We start from the raw sequence: 23,896 nt of genomic DNA on the forward strand, positions 1-23,896 counted from the left end.
AAACTTTTGAAAATCAGGGACAAAAAATGTTCAGATGTGTAGACTTTATATATCCACCATGCAGATGTCATTGCAGGGGAAACGAATTGGCTACAGGTATGTGTTTCATCCATGCCGTCCACCCATTGTTCCATATCATTTTATGCTATTAGCCCATAAAATGAGGTTGATCCAAATCTCAAGTGGACCGCAGTGTTGATTGAACGCCTACCATTTAAAACTTTTTGAGGCTACAAAAGTTTCGTATCAAGCTGATATATATATATATATATTTTTCCCTTCATCCAAGTCTGTATGACCTAATCAACAGGTTAGATGTTAAATAACCATTACAGTGGGCCCTATGAAGTTTTTAATGGTAGACATTCAATCACTATTCCCATGGTTTAGTCTACCTAGACTTAGATCTATCTCATTTTTGAGATCAAGCCTAAAAATTATCTTTCAAAATGGATGGATGGCGTGGATAAAACACATACATCAAGGTGGGGTCCACATAGCACTGACCACTAGCCACCTGCTGGTGGCAGCGTCACTAGCCAAACCGCGTCCCTTGTAGGTTGGACATGAACTGGCATGGTCCCCCGCCCAGCAGGAGGTTTGGAAGCTATGTACGCGCCCACAGAGACTCCCGTGAGAAATACACTCCGTACATCATCCATTTGTTCTTTAAGACCGCGATAAGATATGAGTCCAACAATCAAGCAAGTCCAAAGCTCACGTCCAACATGATGTTAATATTCCAACAAAACCGTTCATAAGGCTATAACTAATAGGATAATAACTATATTACAAATATCATCCTCATCCAAGACTTCCATGGCCCCTACAAAAGCTTCCAATGATGGGGTTCAATGCTGCTTTGTGTGGTTTGGTCCAGTCAGCTTGATTTTTGGACTCCAAACCTATTATATGGTAAGCTTGTGAAACTGGTAGAGAGAGTGGATTTCTCATCTATGAACCCTTCGTGTTTGTTTTTTTGTTTTTTTTTTTTCCCAACACACTCTCACCTCACGCACCACATACTGACACCAAAATAGGATTTCACCGTAGCTTTAACCCATAACTTCGTGTTGAAACTCTAGTGAGTTTACAGTCAGGGTAGGAGTAAAGACCCTTCTACATGGCATCCACAGGAAGGGGTGCCGAAAACTAGCGTCCCCGGTCAGCACCCAAGCTAGTTACCTAGGCATTTTTTTGTTTTCACACTGAAAACTTTTGTACCTGGGCAGAGTGTGATGGATGACATGTACGTGCGCTTGCAAAGTCACGCGTGAAATAATTAAAAAAAAAAGTCTAATTAAAATATTCGATTTATATGTTCAGCTGTTTGGGGAATCACGAAAGCACGTAGATATATTAAGCAAAGTATTTTAATTGCACAATCAAGTTAAAATATAAATATTCTGAATTTAACGTGAAAAAAAAAAACTACAGCATAAAGTAATAATAATGCACCGTGAAAATAAAATTACAAAAATAAAGATTATTTGATTTGAACAAGCCTTGAAACACCCCAAGCTAGGCCCTTGAAACCTTAGAATGAATTGAAAAGCTTTTCCATACCCTAAATTCCGATTACACCTATATATATATATATATATATATATATATATATCACAATCGAAATCGAAAACAAAACTCACACTTATGCAATTATGCTTGTGCTCGATAACACTTTGATTGCATCAAACATCCTCGATGTAATTAAGTAGAACAACAAAACATTCTAGCACTAATTATGAATTTTTTGAATTTTTTCAATAGCATCTTTGATGAGACTTTGATGACATCCAGTAGGGTACTACAAAGTACCCAACAACTAACATGAAATTTTTAAATTTTTTCGGTGGCATCGAATGGTCTGTTAATCATAATATCAACAAACCTTGTTATTGAGAGATTTGAGGCATTACCAACACCTGTTACAGGCATTTATTGTACAACTAAATAAAAACACTCAGTTGCCCTATTTCCACGAACAAGTGACCACCAATTAGAAGTTAAAATTATGCACTTAAAAAAAATTATTATTTGCCTATACATTAATTTCCACCATTTAATACCTCTAATTTAAGTTAATGTATTCTTTGGGTACGATAGGGCCTCTTGTGCTAGTCTAAACTCCGATGATAGTTTGTTAGCCTGAGGATTGTATGATATGGTAGAGTCGGCAGAGTCAAGATAGTGTATGTTGTAGGGGAAATAGGACGACCAATGAGAAAGGGTTAGGTTGGTACCTTATGCACTTCTCCAAGTCAGACGCGACTGTAGACTCAAACCTCTTGCTTCAAAGCCGATCAAGAAGTAAGGTTGAGCTCGGCCTCCCATCAGTAGGTTGGAACATCCACCAGCCTGCCCAACGCCGAAAAGGGCTCAATCGCTCACTAAGATAGTTAGGTCGGTACAATCAGGTCGGCACAACTCCAGGGCGGCATGACCCACCTTCTGTCAATTCCAATCTAATCCCAACCGCTTATAGCTAAAGGATCAGGAGTTCAACCAGGATATGAATCCGCCCGAGATCTCGGTCGGGAATCTGGGAAGATCCTCATGATGTATATGGAATTCAAATCCTACTACAACTCATCCCTGCCAAATAGGGAAATCTCTCCTAAGCCATCGCATCTCCTCATCCATAAATATGAGCACCCCCAATGATAAAAGGTATACACAATCTCTAGCCCTAAACCTTCAAAACTCAATTGAACTCAAATTCTTGACTTAAGTATTGGAGGGTCCCTGACATGGATTAGGGTCTTTCTTATCTGTTCTTTATGCAAGTTCGTGAGCCCAAGGAGGGCTAACTAGATTTTTGCATCAACAATGTATAACCATATCTCCACTATGAAATTTTCATACGAGAGATGCATTAAATGGTGTGGCTGGAATTTATTGGATGAACCTAGCCATCAAGTCATCAAGTTAGTTGCTTTAAAACTGTTGAAATATATATATATTTAAAATAATAATAAGAGAAGAAAAAGGAATAGATTTTAGTTATTGTTTTGATTTTTGTTATGCTGCGTCATGCTGTGGTTGCTTGTTTAAGCAAAAGAAAGTCCTGCATCCGATAAACGGGAGACTTGGAATTGGAAAAAAAACACACGTCAATATATATATATATATATATATATATATATATATATATAGGGAAAAGGTACTATGCGCTCGATCTCCCCACCGTGATGCGTGTCGACCATCAACACTGTGTCCCCTCTAAATTATGGGATATTCCAAAAATCAGCCGTATACGAAACTTAGGTGGGCCATACCATCTAAAATCATGTGAAGACACTGTTAAAACATATAAAAGCACTTGGTGGGGCCACCTGAGTTTTAAATGCTGCTGAAACTTGGTCTGAACCCTCATTCAAGTGGGACACACATAATGGATGGGTTGGATTTACAAACCACATCTCGGTGGGCCCATAAAATGATTATGAATGTTTTAATGGTGCACAACCCCTTCCCACTTCTGTATGTGGTGTGGCCCACACAAGTCACGAATTGACTTGATTTTTGAGACCTAGGCCCACGATGGAATGGTGCATCTGACTGATGGGGTAGATGTTCGAAACACATCACGGTGGGGCCCACACAGCTCGACCTCATGGGACGGACTCGTGAGGTCGAGCGCATGGTGCCTTTTCCCATATATATCTATATACACACACACACATACACACACAGAAACGCTCACCTGTGAACCAGTTCCTAGGTACTACATACGAACTTTTTTGAGAACTCATCATATTTGATGAGTCTCACAAATCTGAACAGTCCACATGAAGCAGAATCTCATGAAACTTCCTAGTATGAATTTTTACTTTGATCCAAAACTTCGGTGGGCCATGAAAAATGCCAAACAATTGTTATGGCCCACCAGAATCTTAGATCAGGGTGAAAATTCACCCCCTAAGGTTTCATGGGATTTCGCATCTTATGGGCCGTTCGGATTCGACACCTATGACACACGTGCATAGGTGCGTAGGTGAGCATGCCTCATATATATATATATATATATATATATATATATATATATATATATATATATATATATATATTGACACACACACACTCGCATCTTATACCGTTAGGCGCACCGTTCACCAGGATAAAACAAAAAAAAAAATTAGGCCTGCTCACTGCTCAGGTAAGCTGCACCGGGAGAACCGTTGAATGGAAAGTCCCACCGTTAAAATTATCTACCGTGGTGGGTACCCTCCCTCCAATCCACTCCCCAACACCATAGTAAATGATTTATGGGAAAATATGGACGCTTCTAACCAAAAAGCATCATACGTTCGCACACGGGATGCCTGCATTGTCTTGCCATGGACAATTCATGCATATCCAGGCACATTTTAATGCATTAGCCCAAACATGAGCCGGATTGTAAGCTACATACAGTAAAATAGTAAGGATGACGTGGACCAATCACATTTCTCGCTTGTGGCTAGCATAGGATTCGGATTCCTAAAGAATACTGTTGGAACTTTTTAAAGGACCACTGTAATATTATTTGCCATCTCACCCATTCATAAAGTGGCTCTGACCCAGATGGAGGTAAAAACACAAATATAAGCTCCATCGAAAATTTCTGTGGCCCTCACGAACTGGCGGGCGTTTAATCCCTACTATTTCTACTGGTGTGGTCCACTTGAGCTTTTGACATTATCGTGTTTGTGCTCGTACCTAATATGAGCCGGTTAAGTGAATGAACGGAGTGGATATGACAAATGCATCAAGGCAAGGCAGACCCACGGAGCTTACGGCTGCGGAATCCTGATAGCTGTGGCCCGCTGGCAATCCGTGTCATGTCGAGTACCATGGGGCTCACAGTAGAAAGGGCAAAACTGTGAATTTATTAGAAAATCTTGGCTTTCTAGTACGTGCCTTACGTATTACATGCGTATGTGGACTTTTTCAGTCGGCCATGTTGAGTTCACACAGGCCGAAGTAATCAGGACATTCCAAATTCACGTGGGCCACAACACGTGAATTTAACGTTTCATCTTAGCTATGGTGTGGTCCACTTAAGTGTTGGTTTGACTGAAAGTTATAATCCTACAGCCAGATTTCGGCAGCATACTTGATGGACGGTGTGGATCTCATGCCCCAGTGTCACTCAAGTTAGCTGTGGCCACGCCCTCCGTTCGAGAAAGCGTAGTCAGGCGAGCTCAGTCCACAGAAATCTAGAGGGTGTTTTGGCGAAAGCCTTTCGCAGGAAATCCGCGTCCAACTGCTGGAGCCATGAAAAGGTGAAAGAGCTACTTTTTGCAGATATTTTGGCATGTACGTAGAGCATCCCAAAAGACAGATGGCTTTTATTGTAATTTTAGTTTAAAATATGGGCATTTAGTTGGTTCGGTAGCCTTAACTGCACCATACATCACCTTTAAATTATAGCTGAACAGCTCAAGGAACGCGATATCGACATCCACCCTGTTTGTTAAATAGCTCATTATTCTGTACTTTTAGCTAGAAAGCTGTACATCTCTGTAGTATTTTATTACCATGAATGGAAAGAATGGACGAATCTATCAATATAGTGGGTATTACATTGGGACTCTTCAACTTTTCTCGATCGATGGGAAATTGAATGCTTTTCGGAGCGGATTAAGACAGACCCCGGACCCACACAAGAAGTCTGTATACACGGCGTTCTCCCATTTTTTTCAGATAAATTTTAGAGCATTATCCAATAAATGATGCAGATTCATTAATCAAATGTACCATACCTTATGAACAGTGGTGAATGATCATTACTGGACTGCAAAAGTTCTGGATCAGCCTGATATTTGTTTTTTTCCTTTAATCCTGCCTCATGTGACCTTACCAACAGATTGGATAGAAAATAAACATTAATAAAATATTAAAGTTCACCCTAAGAAATTTTTATTGGTAGGACGCTCATTCACCACTGTTTCCTATGGTATGGTTCCCCTGATAATTGCATCTGCTTTATTTTTGGTATATGCCCTGAAATCACGTGGGAAAAACGGATGGACGGAGTGGATACAGAATAAATAAATGAACGTGGGCCCACAGTAAGAGCCGCTCCCCATTTTAGGTGGCTGAGTTATTGAAAGCAGGACCTGTGTGATGGTTCGTCATCATTTGAAGACAGTGATGATTCGTCCTTCTCACATGTTTCACTCAATATACTGGTATCCAGACCATCCAGATTGTGGGGCGCATCGTGAATGGTGTATATGTATGAAATCACTCTATTAAAATAAAATCTAACCGTCCAATTGATGGATGTCAAATACAAATTGAAAAGTTTCAGAGGATAAATAAAGAAGTGTAATTTTGACTTATAGTGTTTAATCCACACTTGGGTCAGTGATTTTGATGGTTTACAACGCCTTATAACTAAGCCAGATTCATTAATTAAAAGTTACCTATATTTTTAAAATGTGGTGAGCTATCATAGGATTTATCGTGTGCTGCGGGGATAGGAGAGGAGCGCGAACGGGATTGTCATTAGTCGGAAGCAGAGCCGCCTGTACTCACACGTGCCGAAGAGTGAGAGAGCAAGATATTTCTTCCATTCATCACCTTGGGCCAGCGGCCATGATCTCACGCACGCGCACATGCGAAGTTGGTTCCTTTCTCCTTTACGTAACACGTGTCCATAACCCTAAACAAGATTAGTTAGACTGATTATAGATGAAAGATGCACACGATGGAGACCCTACACGTATGTAAACCTACAAGATTAGTTAGACTGATTAACGGTTTAGATGAAAGAACACGCGTCCCTTCCCCGTTGTTCTCTGCAGTATAGCCCACACGAGTTATCGATCTGGCTTGTTTTTAACTCCTGCCTAGGTCCTGAAATCGAGGGTAGACTCTGATGGACGGCTGGATTTTACGTACACAGCATGGTGGTCCCACAAGTTTCGGTTTTCTACGCGCTCGATAAAGCAGGATGAAGAGGTTTCCTGTCTCATCTCCTCGATTTGTCTCGGCATAAGTGATTCTGTACCAACACTAGGTGATCTGGACCGTTCATGTGATACACCCCACACGTGTGGGCTACGCGGTTCGCATCTTCTAGCCTAAAAATCGTGACGTTTCACTGCGGCACTAGCGTACAAAACAAATAGAGGGCTGAAGCAAACCGTCCTTGCCATCTGTTTGTTTTATACATGTTGGCCCAACAAAGAAGCGAAACAACCTGATTTTTAGGCCAGGAGATCTAGCATATCCCACTTATGGAAAGCTGAGATTTCACTTGTATCTCGTCTACGAGAACTAGCTCTTGCTTGTGATGGGTGGGGCCCACATCCAGGTGGTGATTTATCTTGTCAATGGATAGAAATCGAATACCAAAAATCATCCTTTGAAAGGTTAGAAACCGGCCGCACCCACATGGTGATTTATCTTGTAAATGGGTCGAGTTTGGGTCTTGCCTTGTTAATATCCTTTCCCATACTGACTAATAAACCTAATAAGTTGGGTTTAAGTCAAATAACAACATTTACATGGCTGGGTTAGAGAAATCACTACTTTAACACATGCATGGTTTATAAACGGGATCTGATAGAGTAGCTGGCCATTATGAGAGCCCGCGTGATGATCATATCAAGGAGCCATCGAACTAAAGCCGTGTGGAGACATTCATCCACAGTCTTTTGTGGATGAGTGAGCCAGAAAACTAGAAAACGTGGAATAAGCCGTCGACTGTTGGTAGACATTTCATTTTCTTTCTTTGCGTGCCTTGCAGTAGTATACTTTCATATTTTTGTTCTTTCTAATTATTAGAAAAGGAAAATTGGCTGTATTGATTTTGAAGTTTGGGCAAATTACCTAGAAAGTTATGGTATTCCATATATCCTAAGAATAGCCTTCTAACATCTTTTGGATATCTTGAGAGTGCAACTTGCACTTCTCTTTTGACTTATAATTATCATGGATCGTGATTGTCATGTTGTAAGGGTCATGATTTTTATGTTATATGGGTCGTGATTTACATAGGTCGTAGTTGTCATATTGCATGAGTCGTGGTTGTTATGTTATATGGGTCGCAGTTGTTGTATATTCACCACGACCCATGACAAGTACTACGACCCATATAACGTAATAACCACGACTCATATAATATGACAACTACGACCATAATTACAATACAATATGAATAACAATTCTCTTCAACGGGCACCCAGCAAGCTGAAAAAATATGTTGAGAATGTCTTGTTTAAGCCTGACCTTCTCAACAGAGTTTTTGGTCAGGCTAAAATAAGACATTCTCAATAGAGTTTTTCAGCTTGCTCGGTACCCATTGAAGAGAACTGTTATTTATATTGCATTTTAATTATGGTCGTGGTTATCATGTAATATGGGTCATGGTTGTAATGTAATGTGGATCGTGGTTGTCATATTAAATAGGTCATGGTTGTCATGGATCGTAGTTATTAACATAGGTCGTGGTTCGTATGTGAAATGGGTCGTGGTTGTCAATGTATATGGGTCATAGCCCTAAAATGACACGGCAAAAGGATGGGCGGCATAGATTATACACATACTTCAATGTGGACCCATATAGATCGTGGTTCTCATGTTATATAAGTCGCGGTTGTTACATGTTCACTTCCTTCACTACTAAATGATAGGATAGCAATTGGTACAATAACCTAAGGTCTACGATGGGGAGATCCGTTCCGTCCACCTTGTTGGTTGGCTCGCCGTGAACCAAAAAAAGTCCTGACTTGGGTAATGTCCACTTCTAACAAACATCACAGTAAGCCTACAAAGTTTCAACAGTGGATTCCATTGTCACCATTATTTTCTATTATGTGACCCACACGAGCTCTGAATCAGGCCGATATTTGGGCTCCTAAAATGACACGGTAATAAGGATGGGCGGCATGGATTATATACATACATCAATGTGGGCCCCACGAGTTTGGTCCTTAGCCACGTAGAAAAAAGGGTTCCGTACATGACACTTTCTTGGCATTAAATACGATGTAAAACCGTAAAACTACTGAAACACGTACAAGGGCATTTTGGTCCAAGTAATTTTCGGAAGCTTGTCGGAAGGCCACTCTTAGGATATATGGATGATCGTAGCTTTCTAGGTAAATTTCCCAAACGTTGAGGTCAAAGCGATCAACTTCCTATATATATATATATATATATATATATATATATATATATATATATATATATATATATATATATATATTAGATAGTAGTGTAATGAAAACGTTTTTATATTATTTATTTTGGCATGTTGCTTCTATTAGAAAGCAAAACTATGTTAAGGGAGTGACCTTGTTATGTGCATGGGCTGTGGTCATAGTGAGGCGAGACAAGCCTCTTTTATTTTTGTTTTTACTTTTATTTTTTTCTGAATAAATGGCGTCATATTCATGCATCATGGTTAGAGAGTCACCATACACTAACATAACAATAAATGATCCATCATGCATCAATGTGCCATTAATAATCCGCCTCTCGATTATCTTTATTTATTTATAAATGCTTCTCATCATTGCATTCTAGACGTATGGAAATTTGTCATTTTCTCTTTGTTCATGAAGTTTTTTCCATACTCCTCTTATAAAAACTAAAAAAGAGCAAGCTTGGTTTCGTACTGTTAAGATCGAGGGTACACTTGATCCAAGCCATCCATTATGAAGGAGAGTTATTATATTTGAGAGGAGGTAGAGCTGCCGAGACCTAGTGCATCGATGATCTTCCTTCCAGGAGTAAATATATTTTTAAGAGGGTTTCAATAACATGCTTCAACTCTCTAGATAATGTAAGAACTCTATAAGGTGGGCCTTATTGATCAATGGTCTAGATTGTCTTAAGGGTTGGATAATGTGGTTAGGTGCACCAGCGAGCCCCAATAAGTTATGATACATCTAGAAATTCGTGTAAGAGGTAAAGTGCTACAAATGTGATACGCACATAGTGTTTTAGAGGAAGATTATCAATTCGTGTGAAGCTTTGGGGAGAGGAGTTTTGATGGGTTTCAAACTCTTCACCCCTCTAACTTATATTAATAGGGTTGGGTCTCAATCCAACACCACCGACAAAAGCTTGAGCTCCATCATATTTTCTTTAAAGGGTATTAGAAAAGGAAGACCTCATTATCCCTATCTACTATAATGGCGTCCCAACCAGGTAAGTCATTTTGATTTCCACATCTGATGTACAACAAGGACCTTTTGCAATTCCGCATCAAGATCCCACAGATAATACTTTTATTATTTCTTGCTAGTTATATTTTTATTTTCTCTATATTTCTTTATTAGAACCAGCATTTTTTTAATCTCCTTATTTAAAATCATTCGTTCTCATAGTATTCATTACACAATGCCGACATTATACAACAATACTATTGAAGTTCAAAACCATTTGGACCTGATTTAGACCTAGCAATTTCTTAACAGGTCCAAAATGGATGGGTAACCTTCTATCACAATACTCATTGAATACGCTATATTTTCCATCATCAGGGCTGGCAATGGGCCAGGCTTTGAACAGGCAAATCAAAAGCAAGAGCCAACTACAACTTCTCCCGTTGCCAGACAGTTACGGCTAGAGAGATTATGCAATGAATGGTGAGAAACATAGAACTTTTGTGAACGAACCTTCCACAATAAAGTCAGCCCACGTGTCGAGTGACTGTGACAGTTAATGTTGTGGGCCACACGCCTAATATTAGAATAAGTAGATGGTCCTGCTCATAGAGTAGGCAGCATATGTATGTTGAATATGGACGTAGGCAAGTAGTTTTTTAGCCGTCTATTTCTTCCATTACCATGGGTCCACCTCTAGAGTCAGGATTTTTGTGCGAGGGATGATTGAGGGTCGGGTCAATGTCTAAAAAATAGCCAGAATCTTTAAGATGTGTCCCACTTGAAGGGAGCCCACTCTGCGGCCGAGAAAAACTTTGATGCTCTGGAAGAGTGTGATGGTTGATACTCACACTCTGAGAAATAAAACTAGTGGCGTATGGGTAATCTAAGGGACAAAATTTTAGCCAATTTGGTCCGCCTAAGGGATGATTGTGGACATTTAATGGATGGTCGATATAGGTGAAATCTTTCAAATGTAAGAGTTTTTGGAGATCAGTGATGCCTGCCCACCACGTCCGTCGATTGTTTCCTTAAGTCTTTGGTGGGCAGCGTGAATGAGTTTTCCCCATGTAATTACAGCATCAGTCTCGAGATTGATGTTAACAGTGAGCTTATTTAAGAAGCTTTATATATATATAAATAAGAGGATTGAATTCATATATTTCCACATGTAGAAATTGTGTGGCCCACTGTCACTGTCCTTTCATTTTGCTAGCTTGTTTTAGGGTGTGAGATAAAAAATGATGCAAATCTAAGCTCAAGCGGACCAAACCATAGGAAATTCCTATGGTGGGAATTGAAAACTTTTGGGGGCCATGGAAGTTTGGGATCAAGCTGATATTTGTGCATACCTTTCATACATTCTAGTGTAATCTTATGAATAAGTTGTATGACAGATATACATCCCTATGGTCCCTACAAAGGTTTCAATTTTGAACGGTGGACAGCTTTACCTCCCTGTTTCCTATTGTGTGGTCTACTTTAGCTTCCAATCTCATTCCTTATAATGAGACGGTAAAATAGATGGACGGTGTGGATCACAAATATAATCACTGTGGGACCCACATATTTTGACTATATCAAAACCCTCTTCCATTTCATGCATCTCATCTGCGAGTCTTGACATTGCCAGAAAGCACCACCTGTCACGTGCGATCCTTCATTCCATGAAAGTCCAAGAAAGATTCGTTCCTGATCACATCATTATCTTATTTACATGAAAGACAGCAGGAGAACGTAAGGTTGAAAAATGAAAATGCATGGACTGATAGGATACATTTGTATCCCCTCCATATAATCATATCAGTCTATCTCGATCATGTCGGGTATGTGCACCGGATACAAATGTATCCTATCCGTCCATGCATTTTCAACACTTGATTGACCATCCGAAATGCATATCCAAACTGCACTATTACATTTAAAACCACTCCCGAATGAAATTTGCCACACCCGATCTCCTTTCTTCACCTTCCTCTTAGCTTCCATATAACAAAGCTCATACCATATCGAAGAAGACGACGTATTCCCGAACCGATACAATGTCATCTTCGATGCCTCCACGTCCTCCTCGCTCAACCCAAGCTTCTTTTCAACTGCTTCAATCACAGCTTTCCCTCCTGCATGTATACACAAGTGCTCGAAAGCCCGCTTAAAATTCGGCATGTAGACAGTCGATCTTCTGTTGGAAAACCCAACTTTCTGTCGAATTACCGACCACCCATATCGAATTTGCTCGGATAACGGCAGCACCGTAGGACCCAATGAAGCTATATTCAATCTAAGCGCATCTCCAGCAACATGCAATATCTCCTTCGACAAAGAAACTCCGACCTTATCTTCCAAATCCACGTCTTGAAACACACAGCCATAAGATCGATCGTCGCTTGCATTGTTTGTACGGTTGAGATGTTGTAGCATATACTTACTCTTGTTCTTATCTTGGTTCTTGCTGGAAATCAAGATGGCCACACCACCCATGCGAAACATGCAGTTCGTTACCAGCATCGAACGGTTTTTCCCAGTATACCAGTTGGGTGTTAGTATCTCGATACTCACGACGAGGGCTACCGTATTTCGGTGCACCCTCAGTAAGTCTCTAGCCAAACAGACAGATGCTATCCCAGCGCTACACCCCATGCCGGAGAGATTGAAGCTCATGATATTGCTCCGTAAGCGGAACCTGTTGATAACCATAGCACTGAGAGAAGGGGTGGAGGAGAATAAGCTACTATTCAAGACTAGAATGTCTATTTCCTTTGGAATTACTTGAGTTTTCTTTAAGAGGTCTCCGACGACGGAGAATATGATGATTTCTGCCTCCTCGAGAGCGGATGCTAAGGACTTGTTTATTGGAAGTTGATTCATAGGTGGAGGGATGCATGTGTCATGGCCGAAGCCGGACTTCTCGAGTATTTTCTTCAGGAAGTGTAGGCTCTTGGAGTCGAATTCGCCGGAGATTGTGGTGTGTTCCAAGAACATGGATATGGGCAGCCTGTAGTAGTTGGGCGGACGGTAGCAGGCGAAATCCAATAGGTAGATGGGACAGCTTCTTCTTGATATGATGTGCAAAACGGTTATGATTACGATAATTAAGATTAAGAAATGGGAGTGGGTGGTGGATTGAATTAACGGTGTGAGATTACTCAGATGTTGTAGAAGGAAGTGGGCCATGATTAAGAGGAGGAAGAATAAGAAGATTGGTTATGAATTGATAGTATGAGAGGTTGGTGGTTTTGAATTAAGGTTGGGTGTTTTTATTTGCTAGTGTTGAAATCATGGGAAATGCATGAGAAGAAAGAAAAGTTTTTGGAATTCAATTACAGTTGAGAGAGATTGGAGATGGTCTGCGAGAGAAATTTTTATAGTCTGGCAGAGTATGATGTGAAAATATCCAAAAACTAGTATGATTCCAAACTCAAGCGATCCACACCTGAGGTTAGAGATTAGGAGGAATTTTACATTGTTTCCATAATCGTCGCTGATATGAGTTTTATATGTGAATGATATTTTGTTTGTACGGTTCAAATAAAGTTTATCACCTGATGGACGGAGCGGATTTACATATGAAGTACGGTGGACCACATAGAGGTCAGGTGTTTTACGTAGCGTTGTTGACGATTACGGTATAAATGAGTTCTCTCAAGGTACCTTGCCTACCACGTGACTAAGGATGTCGGTCCATGGGGCCCATATGTGGAGATGGTTGGACCATCGGAACCGTTCATCCTCTAGGTGCTATTTTGAAATGCTGGTTCTCTAACAGTCATGTTGAGAGGATGATTCCTAAATGTGACCCGTCGAATGGTCCTTGGCTTCTGAACAACATGACTGATAGAGAACAATGGTTTAATTGTCTGGGTAGATGATCACATGCCTCAAAGGGTCAAATGTATATCAAATCTGGACCATTGCACTGGTGGGGCATCTCTTGAATGGCTCACTACTGGAAACTCACACCAGCTGGTTATTATACTGTTTGATAAATGGCCGCCCACAAAAAGTCCATGGATCAGAAGTTTAGGGGCATCCAATGTGTATAAATATTGGAAATGGCCTTACCCAAGAGAGGTACTATATATTGGACGGTGAAGATGGATGAACAAACCAACAAGGTGCATGTTGGAGAATGCATGTTGAAATCTTCCAACCACCCAAGATGATTGGATGACTAAATTCGAATTTTATCATAAACTGAAAAACTTGTGAAATGTAGCCTTTCTGTAATTTGATTTAGAGCAGTATCTCTTCCCATTTAGAGGGTATTGTTTTAAAACTTGAAAACAACAAACTTGGATGAGTTTTTTTACTTTTTCCTTTTCTTTTCTAAGTCTTGAATATTGAGATTAGGTAATAACTAATGTTATAGGTAAAATGGAACTAAACAAATGTATGAGGTAGATAAGTGCGTGGGATTACCTCCCGAGATCTCCGCCGAAAATCACGTTGAATTAGAGTCCGACTCCAAGATGGATCCCTCTGGTAAATCAACTCAGATACGCATACAGTCTATAAAGCCTATAAATACATCCCTGCTATGGGTAAAAGGTACACACAAATACTCTGATTCTATTACGATTATCGTGAGTACATACGCTTGAATTAAGCATCAGAGAGCTCTCAGCCTTAACCGATGCCCCCATTGTATTTTCTTGTACCTCAATTAAATTGTATATACTCAGCGGCTCACAGCAGAGGAGACGGTATTTCTCTTGTTCTCCATTAAATTTGCAAGTGGAATGTGAGCTAACGAGGATAACTAGATTTTAGCATTAACAACTAATATTTCAAATCTATAAATACCGTATTCTTGGTGAGTCAATTCGAATTTTGCCGAGTCAATTCTTGTCTAGTTTTATTGAGTTTTGTCAAGTTGACTCGATCTGAGTTGACCCAATCAAGTGATGAGTCTCTACTCTTTTCTTCTTCTTCTTCTTTTTTAAAAAAAAAAGGAAAAAAAAAGTTTCCATGCATAGTTTCAGAGAAACATGAAAGGATTTAAACACACGTCTACAATGTAGACCAAGGCAAGGATCAGAAGCCATCAAGACACACACCGATGAAAGATGACTAGCTACTAGAAACGGGTTTAAGATCCTATACATTAGCTCATGACCCTTAATCAGATTTAAATCATACACTTGAAAATGACCCTAATTTGCAAAGATAAAAGCTGGAAAAAAAAGAAGAAGAAGACTTTGAACTCAGAAGCTGATTATATTTACACCGAAATGCTGGTACTTTTTCGTTCTAGCAAATCTTGTTTCTTGGCCTTCTCTTTCTCTAACAAGTATATCCGCTCTGCCTCTGGCATTGCCGACATGATTGCACCTAACCTTGAATTCATTTCATCTATCTTCTGCATAAGTCTGTCATTCGTAAACATGCCGAGAAAGATGCTTTGGATGGTTTCCCAGCTTTCTATTAATGGTAAAGCGATGATCACAGCCGATCCAACCGTGCCCCATGATATAGCAATGACGGTCCAAAATGTGAAGTATCCGATACTGAATTCGCCTACACAAGGGAATACAAAAAGAAGCAATCAACACAGGAGATTTATGATAATCCCATGTATTAGCAATTTACAAGGCCCAAAGTGCATGGAATTTCAAAACGAGAAATGCTTCGGTGAACTCAGAGCACTTAGAAGTTATAGTGCTCCTTGTTGCATTTGGTTGCACTGGGGCCTTGGACTTCCACTCCATTGATCTAGACCATTCATTAGGTTCAGCGACATTTCGTGGTCCACCACGCAAGCATAACACCAATATGACAATATAAATCATTTGAGCAATGGTCATTAATTAGGATGGTCAAGATCATTTACATAAAATAGGTCCAATCTACAATTTAAACTATCCATTTGTTAGCCCGGACCTAATGGACAGTTCAGATCGATAGATAGGACAGTCTAACTGAACTTAAGCAACCAATGCATCTTGACCATTCAAGTTGGACTCATGGATCAGCTTTACAGATCAGCATCTGATGTGCCACACTGATGATGAGGATGGCCCAAAAATCTCCCAGAGTGAAATGTCCTAACTGTTCAAGAAGCGGCCAAAAGATAAGACGGTTGATTTAAATGTACTGTGATAGTCTGGAGTAACCACCGTGACGGTAAGTTGAGGAAATTCCAATCTGGGAATTTAGGGCCATCCCATTCCCATCAGATAAACGGTCTGGATCACCAAACCATGGGCCCCACTCGCAAGGACTAGGAGCTCATAAATCCTGTCTTTAGAAAATGAATGCAAAAACCCGGTAGGGCCATTATGATATGTTTTTAAGAGACTTAGGCCAAATTGGGCTGAGTCGCCTCCAAATTTCAATTTTGCCAGATGGGGTTCATGGTTTGGTAATCCAAACCATTGTTGGGATGATTCGCATCTAGGATGTAGCAGGCCCCAAAAATTTCCCAGATGTGGGCCACATATCATATAATTCTCAATATCAGTGGCTAGGATATTCAAATCTATAAATTGTTTGAAACAGGGACCATCCACCACCATCCATTACATACCAACAGTTTGGATTGCCATGAGCCCCACTTGCCGCTATAAATTATGGGCCGGACGAGTCACCCGAGTCGACTCAGCGTATCGACCGAGTCTACAAAGGGTTTTAAGAAGCAGCATCAGTGTATATTGGATTGGATCCAACCAAGTTCGAGTCGACTCGGTTGAGTTGTATCAGACTCGTGGAGCATTCATGTACTGTGGGAAGAAATTATAAAATAGTGTGACCGAATTTACCTGCTGGTAAAGAGAGGAGTGGCCATAAAATCACAATAACTGCAGTAAACCCAACACCCCATTTCACTATCCAAGCTTTAGCTCTCATCAGCTTCTCCTCTTTGAATTCTTCAGCAGGTAGCTCTGTCTTCTCCTTCTCAACCATCGTTAACTGTTTGGTTGTCACCCAATCGTAATTCTGGGGCCACAGAAAGCTGCAGATGGCATGAACAAGCCCACCAGTCAATGTGGATACTAGATTGCCAGCGAGCATTGGTGCATTCCGTCCCGTTGTATCGAGATTGATCCTTCCATATTCTACTTTCGTCACGGATAGCCACGTGATTATCCCAAAAACACATCCGATAATCATCCCAAGAATCGCGCCGATTGAATTCGCCTTCCGCCACAGAAGCATGAAAGCAATGGGAATAACAGCGGAACCAATGAGAACTCCCGTGGCTAGATACATCCAACCCAATGAAACTCCGGCCTTGTTCAGTATCACTGCAAGCACGCCCATGAAGCATCCGAAGCCTAGGACGACCGCTCTTGAGACTTTGAGAATCTGCTTCCCAGTCGCGTCTGGATTGATGTATGTCCGGTAGATGTCATATGTGCACAAGGAGGAAACTGCTATTAGCTCTGAGGAGCCAGCGGATGTCACCGCCCTGCAACAGCAAAAAGACTAGCATGAAAGAGGAAATTTGAAATCTTTCGAACTCGGATTTTCGCAAATTCAGATGAACAGATTTTGTTTGTGAGATATCTGCTTCTTTCCATAATAAGTGAAACCTCACCCAATGTGCACATTAGCTTGATTTGTAAGTATGAAAATCGAACATAGTGTGTGTTTGGATGCTCAATTGAATCTCATTATAATTCATCTCAATCTGCTATGAATGAAATGACCAGGGTGGTGGCACAACTATCTTAATCCTAATTAAATCCGTATTGCAATTCCATAAATTTCACACTGCACGATAGCAATTTCAATTCAGAACTAGTCCATTATGGACAGTTCAATTGAAACATCCACACACAGCCCAAACAACTATCTGAGCATTTGCAACTTGTTGGAACTTATCAATCTAAACCAATATGAAAATCATTGACAACATGCTGGCAAAAAGACACAACATGAAGGGAGGAAATGGGACTCACATGAACAGCATGGTGAGAAGGAGAATAGACCCGCCTTTTCCCATCAAAGCTATAGCTGTAGCAGGTGGAACTAGTCCATGGCTAGCTTCACTTGCTGTTATTGGAAGATCAAGAGCGAGTGCGCCTAGACCTAATGATGTTGCCAGTGAGAACGGCACCGCAAACCAAACAAGCCCACCCAGCAAGTAGCCCTTGTGAGTCGATGAAGGCCGTGCGGCTATGGCACTGACCCAATACCCCTGCATCATGACCAATGAGCATGGAGGATTTTTAATGTTTGCTAAAGAGTCTGGGATGTTAATTGCTGAACCAGAAATGGCATGTTTGGATGTTCAGTTGGACCGAATTGTGAAATCAAGTTTGATCCGAAATTATTTTAATTGATATTTGGAGGCGCTATTATCTCATTAGGAGTGGAATGGAGTTAGCTTCCACTTTATTGAATTGAATCGAATTCTTGCAATTGCAATCCAATTCAACTGAGCATCCAAATGCAGCCGCAAAAACAAGTTGTCACAACACTAAATCTTACATTGTCCACAAAGACGGTCCCGAAATTGCCGATGATGTTGATGATTCCAAAAACAAGGCCACCGGAACTCAGCATTGTTAAGTAGGAGCCTTTGAAGTTGCCGCTTACAGGACCGCAGGCTTGGTCATTGTGTGATAACGGTTCATGGCATATTCTTGATTTGCTTGCGACACCCAAAAGACGATTATACACGACTCTTGGACTACCAAGTTCACTACTTCCGGTATAAACTAGATAGATGAAAATGACCAAAACCACATGCACTGCACTTGCATAAATCAGGACTAAAGGTTAGGAAGCACCAAAAGGATAGAATCAAATCCGCGCAAAACGTTATAAGCAAGTTATCATGATTAAGGGTGTGTTTGGTTGCACCAAGTTTCATGAAATATCATGAAATTTTGCACCAAAGTGACTGATTAAACCTGAAATTTCATGATTTTTGGTGCAAGCAAACGGACCCTAAGGGCTAGTTTGGCTGAGGTGGGGCCATTTAGCACATCCTACAAAATATGGATGGTAGGATGTATTAAATGCTCCTGTGGACAAAAATTAGTTCAAATGAGATTATTATCATCACAATCTTATTTTGGGTGTCTGACTGGATTTTCAGTAACACCAAATGGCGTTTGGTGCATGAAATTCGGCCTATTTCAGGGACTAAAAGAGCTTAAACAGAGTTCAGATTGCATACCAATTACTGAATGTATGTAGCTTGCCAAGAAGGTGGCTTTCAGTCCCCCAGCTAAAGTATAGACTATCACGCCGAGGGGTATTAGAAAGCTTGCAGCGTAGATATTCACTCCAGTGAGTGCATTTACAACAGCAGAACCACCAAGGAGTAGCATGGCAGTTACAATAATATTTGTCAAGAAGCAGAATCCAAGGAAGACGATGTGTGCAACAGTCCCCCATCTGTGGGAAATCAGATGACAATTCCATTGGTCAAGTAAGGCCATGTTTGGATGCACCGCCAAACCGGATTGCAGTAATTAGTTCAGTGAAGTGGAAATGGACATTTGTAGGTACGCTTGTTAGTATTCTCATCAGGGGAGTAGGCTTCGGATTGCAATCACACTACTTACAAGTTGGAAGACCCGACAACACTACTTACAAGCTGGAATTGAAATGAATGAAACTGCCATTAAAGAGCTACCTACAGATTATGAATTTTTTGAAATGCAAATACAAATTCTTTCAAGTTTTCTTCTTCTTATTCTTCTTGAATGAAATTGGTTATCATGATTCTGTTCTCATGAGCATCCAAACATAGGCTTTAAAGAATTCTTAAAAGAACAGGCAAGCATAGTTCGAAAACCTGAAAATTTGACTCAATGTTCAGCCAGGTTGGATTGACTTGAAGGCTTCGCTGGACTTGACTTAAAAGTTCATCTTTCAGGTAGAGGTTGTGGGTTCTATTCCCTCTCTTCCCATTTACATTTTATTAATATTCACACTATAACTCACTAAGTGATTCGATTCAAGTCAAACCCAGGACTGAGTTTCCCAGCAACTCAGCTAGAAGTCTCGCTGAGTGAGTCGATCCAGTGAGTTTAGAACAACGTGTGCAAATGTAACATACCGAGCTTTGACAATTTCGCAAACGGTATGAGCATGGGGAGCTTTCCTTTTGATTTCAATTGCCATAACGCCAAACAGAAGCACCTGTAAGTTAACATTGTCATTTCTGAGAAGCATGTTTCAAAGCAATACACCCAAAGAAAATGCAACTCTATGTAGAGAAATCAAGAAACCTGGATTGTAGCGCCACTTGCGTACCAGAAAGGACCACTAATGCCATACTCCCATGCAACATTGGAGCTTTGCAAGATTGTTGCAGCCCAAGTCCACTTCAATGCCGGACACCGAAAAGTAATTTAGCAGATTCCAATATAAATTTTTACAAAAAACGGGTTTGGGAAATCGAGCAGCAGGAATTCATTACCTGGGATACAATGACACTAGCAATGAGTCCTGTTTTGACATTTCTGCCTGCAGTGTTGAACCACTCGGATGTGTGACGAGATCCGACGTACCGCTTCTCTAACCATACCTAATGTCAGATTAAATATTCAGTAAGGAGATGGGGAATTATATATCAGTAAGAAAACACAATGAAGATTAGTCTAAGAACATAAAACCCATGTTAAGTTCCATAATTAGGAAGTGTTTGGATGCACAAGTGAATTGAATTGCAAATATTCAGTTTAATCAAAGATGAAATGGCAAATGTGAATGATGTTTAGCAGTTGGAATTCTTGTGGTGGTAACCAGGCAGCTCAACCATTTTCTATCCGGGAAAAGAATCGAGCTCCTACTTCCAGAAGTGCTTCGACCATGCTTGTGAAGATAGTATGAAACAACCATCATCATTACCATAGATTTTATACAAGAAAATGGCCCTCAAATCTCTCAGTTACATCCCTTTCAACTCTATTTCAACTACTGTGATTACATTTTGGGGCCTGGACTCTCCATATGAATGCTAAGGAAATTCCAATTGGGTTGTTTAAGGGGCATTTGGATTGTAAGTTATCTAAGCTACTTATGCCTTAAGTAGCTTATCTTGGTTACTACTTATTAAGCTGAAGTGATTAAGGGCATGTTTGGATACTACCAAATAAGTTACTTTTTCTACTTACAACAGTATATAAGTAACTCATTTGAGATTAGTAGGTTTGGTTTAAGATCAATTATTAGTAACTTTTTTTGCTTAAAGATATTTAATCACTTCAGCTTAATAAGTAAAAACCAAGATAAGCTACTTGAGGCATAAGCAACTTATCTTAAGTAACTTAAGATTGTAATGCCCCATACCTTTAATTAAAAAAGTTACTTATAATTGATCTTAAAACAAACTTACTTATCTCAAATAAGTTACTTATCTATGCTGTAAGTAGAAAAAGTAACTTATTTGATGGTATCCAAACAGGCCCTTAAAATCACAATCGGATCTGATAATGCTTCCATGTGGCCTAGATTAAGAGGGGAGAATGATCAGCAATGATGACAGGCCTCTATGGGCCTCACTATAATGTGCTATGAAATCCAAACCATTCATTAGGTGGCCGCCCTTTTAGGCCGAGAACCCAAAAATCAGCCCAATCCATAACTCAAGTGGGCCATACCATTGGGGACAGTAGAGAGGGCATACCCAATGTTGGTTTTGTGTGGGGCCCACCCTATTCTTTATATGCTCTCCAATCCATCCATTGTGTGTCCCATGTGAATGAAGGGGGCAGCTCGAACATTAGTCCATTCCTAAACTTAGGCAAGACCTGGTGATTTAGTTGGCATTTTACACTCCTCCTGATGATGTGGCCCACCTGAGTTCTAGATTGGGCTGATTTTTGGGGGCATCCCATTCCATGGACAGAGCGTGCCAGTGCGTAGAATAGATGTCTACGCACGTCACGGTGGGCCCCTAAGCAAGCAGACTCTACAATATAACTGATTGCTGATGCTCCTCTAATTCACGGACAATTTTTTATTGAAATTAGACCATTGGATTTTTTTTTTTTTCGATTTTTAACCATTCAATACATCTCCCCCAATCTGTTATTCAGATTATCTAATTAAGTGCAATTTTTGGTTCATGATACATCTAAAATGAGATCCATAATTTAGATGGTTTAATTTGAATAACTAACATGCCAATTATACAATTTATAAGTAATTTTTATATGTATGCATATCATCCATCACATTCGGACAGAGTATTAAAGTACCCAGACTGAGATGCTATCTGATATTGGTTCATCGCGAGTCACCAGAGTAGAAGTGAGTGCATTATCTGTGAATCCGGACCGTCCATCTGTTGTGTCCCTATCAGGGATACGAAAGAACAGATAGACAATCTACTCAACAGCCCTGCCCATCTGATTAACGGACTTGTCCCACTCGAATATAAACCATTACCAGTGTTTTATTCAGTCTATTTGAAGCCCCAAAATCAGACGGTCAGGATTTATAGATCAGCCTGGATGGGCTATCCCAGGTGGCTTCCATCATATGCATGCTCTGGATTCATCTGACCATGAAAGCATTTAAACCTATAGGAGATTCTTGGTAAAAACGCCGCCGAATCATATCTACGGTCTAGATTACTCGAACATGGGGCCCACTAGTACAAAGTCAATACGTTTTTCACTACGAGAAGGAGCATAGAGCAGGAAATATACAGACCAGAAAGGAGGTGAAGACAGCGAAGAAGGCGCCGAAGCCCAGAATAACAGAATACCCGACTCCCTGATTGAGAACCGGTTTTCCCTGGAAGAAACTGCTCTGTCTCACGCACTTTCCTCCCTCTAATATCGAATAATACTCGCCTGAGTATCCAAACGGCGGACACGATGGGGATGAAGATGCCATGGTGGAGGGGGATGTCCTACGCTTTTCCTGGATAGATCCTCTCTGCCAAGAAGTTCAGTATGAGAGGCGGAGAGGTAAGCGACAGGTTCGACAGCTGAGGTTTGTTTCACATCCATACGCTGGCACGCCTGCAGATAAGAAACACGTGTTTGAAATCTGAGCTTTTCATAAGGCTGGAAATAATTCTTATATCTTATTCCTAAAAATTACTACGATTTTACTCTTTATCTTTGTCATAATGTACAAAAGAAATTGACGGTCTGAAATTTCTTTGTTTTATCCGTTCATTTGTTTTGAAGTGCTGTGGCCATGATGAGTTATGAAATTGCCTGATTTCTATCATAGACGATCTAAGTTTGTATCTCACCTGATGGAAAGCTCAGATCTAACACAGATTTCAAATAATCACACATGCGCCTGCGTGTGGATATGACGGCAATTCACATCCACACGCGCGGAATTAGCAAACCTCTCCGATGGTAGGTCAATGGAATGCAAGTCAAACTATGTGACGGGATCTCGGAGAGTATCTGTGCTGGCAATCAGCGAGAGTTATTGGATATACGTAAGAAGAGCATGATGGTTCATACACACGCACTCAGAATCATACACGTGGCACCTATATAGCTAAAATAAAACCACCCAAATCCTGGTGTATGATCCATATAGATGGCAAATCTTAAATAAGATTGATTTTTCTATCCTAGACACTGATTAATGGACATTTGTTTGTTCAATTTAAGCTGATTATTAATCGTCCATCAGATCTCAACGAATCTGCCATTTAGGACATTTTTTCAGTGCATTATCGTTTTAGAAGCATTAAGTCGTGGCGTATGAAATCGAAGGTTTGAATTTTATATCTACGGTAGTTAACAATTTTCGATGCATGTGTATAAAACGCCAGCATCTGACAGAGTATCAAAACTTTAAGTGGAAATAATAGCTCCCAAAGTCTTGGTCGAGGAAGAATATTCACGTGCGTCACT

General features: G+C 40.3%; 2 protein-coding genes across 3 annotated transcripts; both read right to left on the bottom strand.

Moving 5' to 3' along the window:
- Positions 1 to 11,906: 11,906 nt before the first annotated feature.
- On the bottom strand, positions 11,907 to 13,360 carry LOC131249825 (3-ketoacyl-CoA synthase 7-like). The gene has a single exon (XM_058250577.1). It carries the CDS (start codon positions 13,275 to 13,277, stop codon positions 11,907 to 11,909), a length of 1,371 nt encoding a protein of 456 aa, XP_058106560.1. The 5' UTR covers positions 13,278 to 13,360.
- Positions 13,361 to 15,158: 1,798 nt separating this feature from the next.
- On the bottom strand, positions 15,159 to 22,951 carry LOC131247934 (urea-proton symporter DUR3). 2 transcript variants are annotated; one of them, XM_058247904.1, is made up of 9 exons: positions 22,722 to 22,951; positions 20,482 to 20,589; positions 20,291 to 20,386; positions 20,119 to 20,201; positions 19,231 to 19,451; positions 18,537 to 18,799; positions 18,005 to 18,243; positions 16,862 to 17,511; positions 15,159 to 15,620 (listed from the first exon to the last, which is right to left on the bottom strand). In XM_058247904.1, exons 1-9 carry the CDS (start codon positions 22,905 to 22,907, stop codon positions 15,325 to 15,327), a joined length of 2,142 nt encoding a protein of 713 aa, XP_058103887.1. In that variant the 5' UTR covers positions 22,908 to 22,951; the 3' UTR covers positions 15,159 to 15,324. The 2 variants fall into 2 exon arrangements, with proteins under 2 accessions (XP_058103887.1, XP_058103888.1); XM_058247905.1 differs by lacking the exon at positions 22,722 to 22,951 and having other exon boundaries at positions 20,316 to 20,386; positions 20,482 to 20,531.
- Between the last annotated feature and the right edge of the window lie 945 nt (positions 22,952 to 23,896).

Source organism: Magnolia sinica, chromosome 6, assembly GCF_029962835.1.
Source record: "Magnolia sinica isolate HGM2019 chromosome 6, MsV1, whole genome shotgun sequence".
Classification (NCBI taxonomy): Eukaryota; Viridiplantae; Streptophyta; class Magnoliopsida; order Magnoliales; family Magnoliaceae; genus Magnolia; species Magnolia sinica.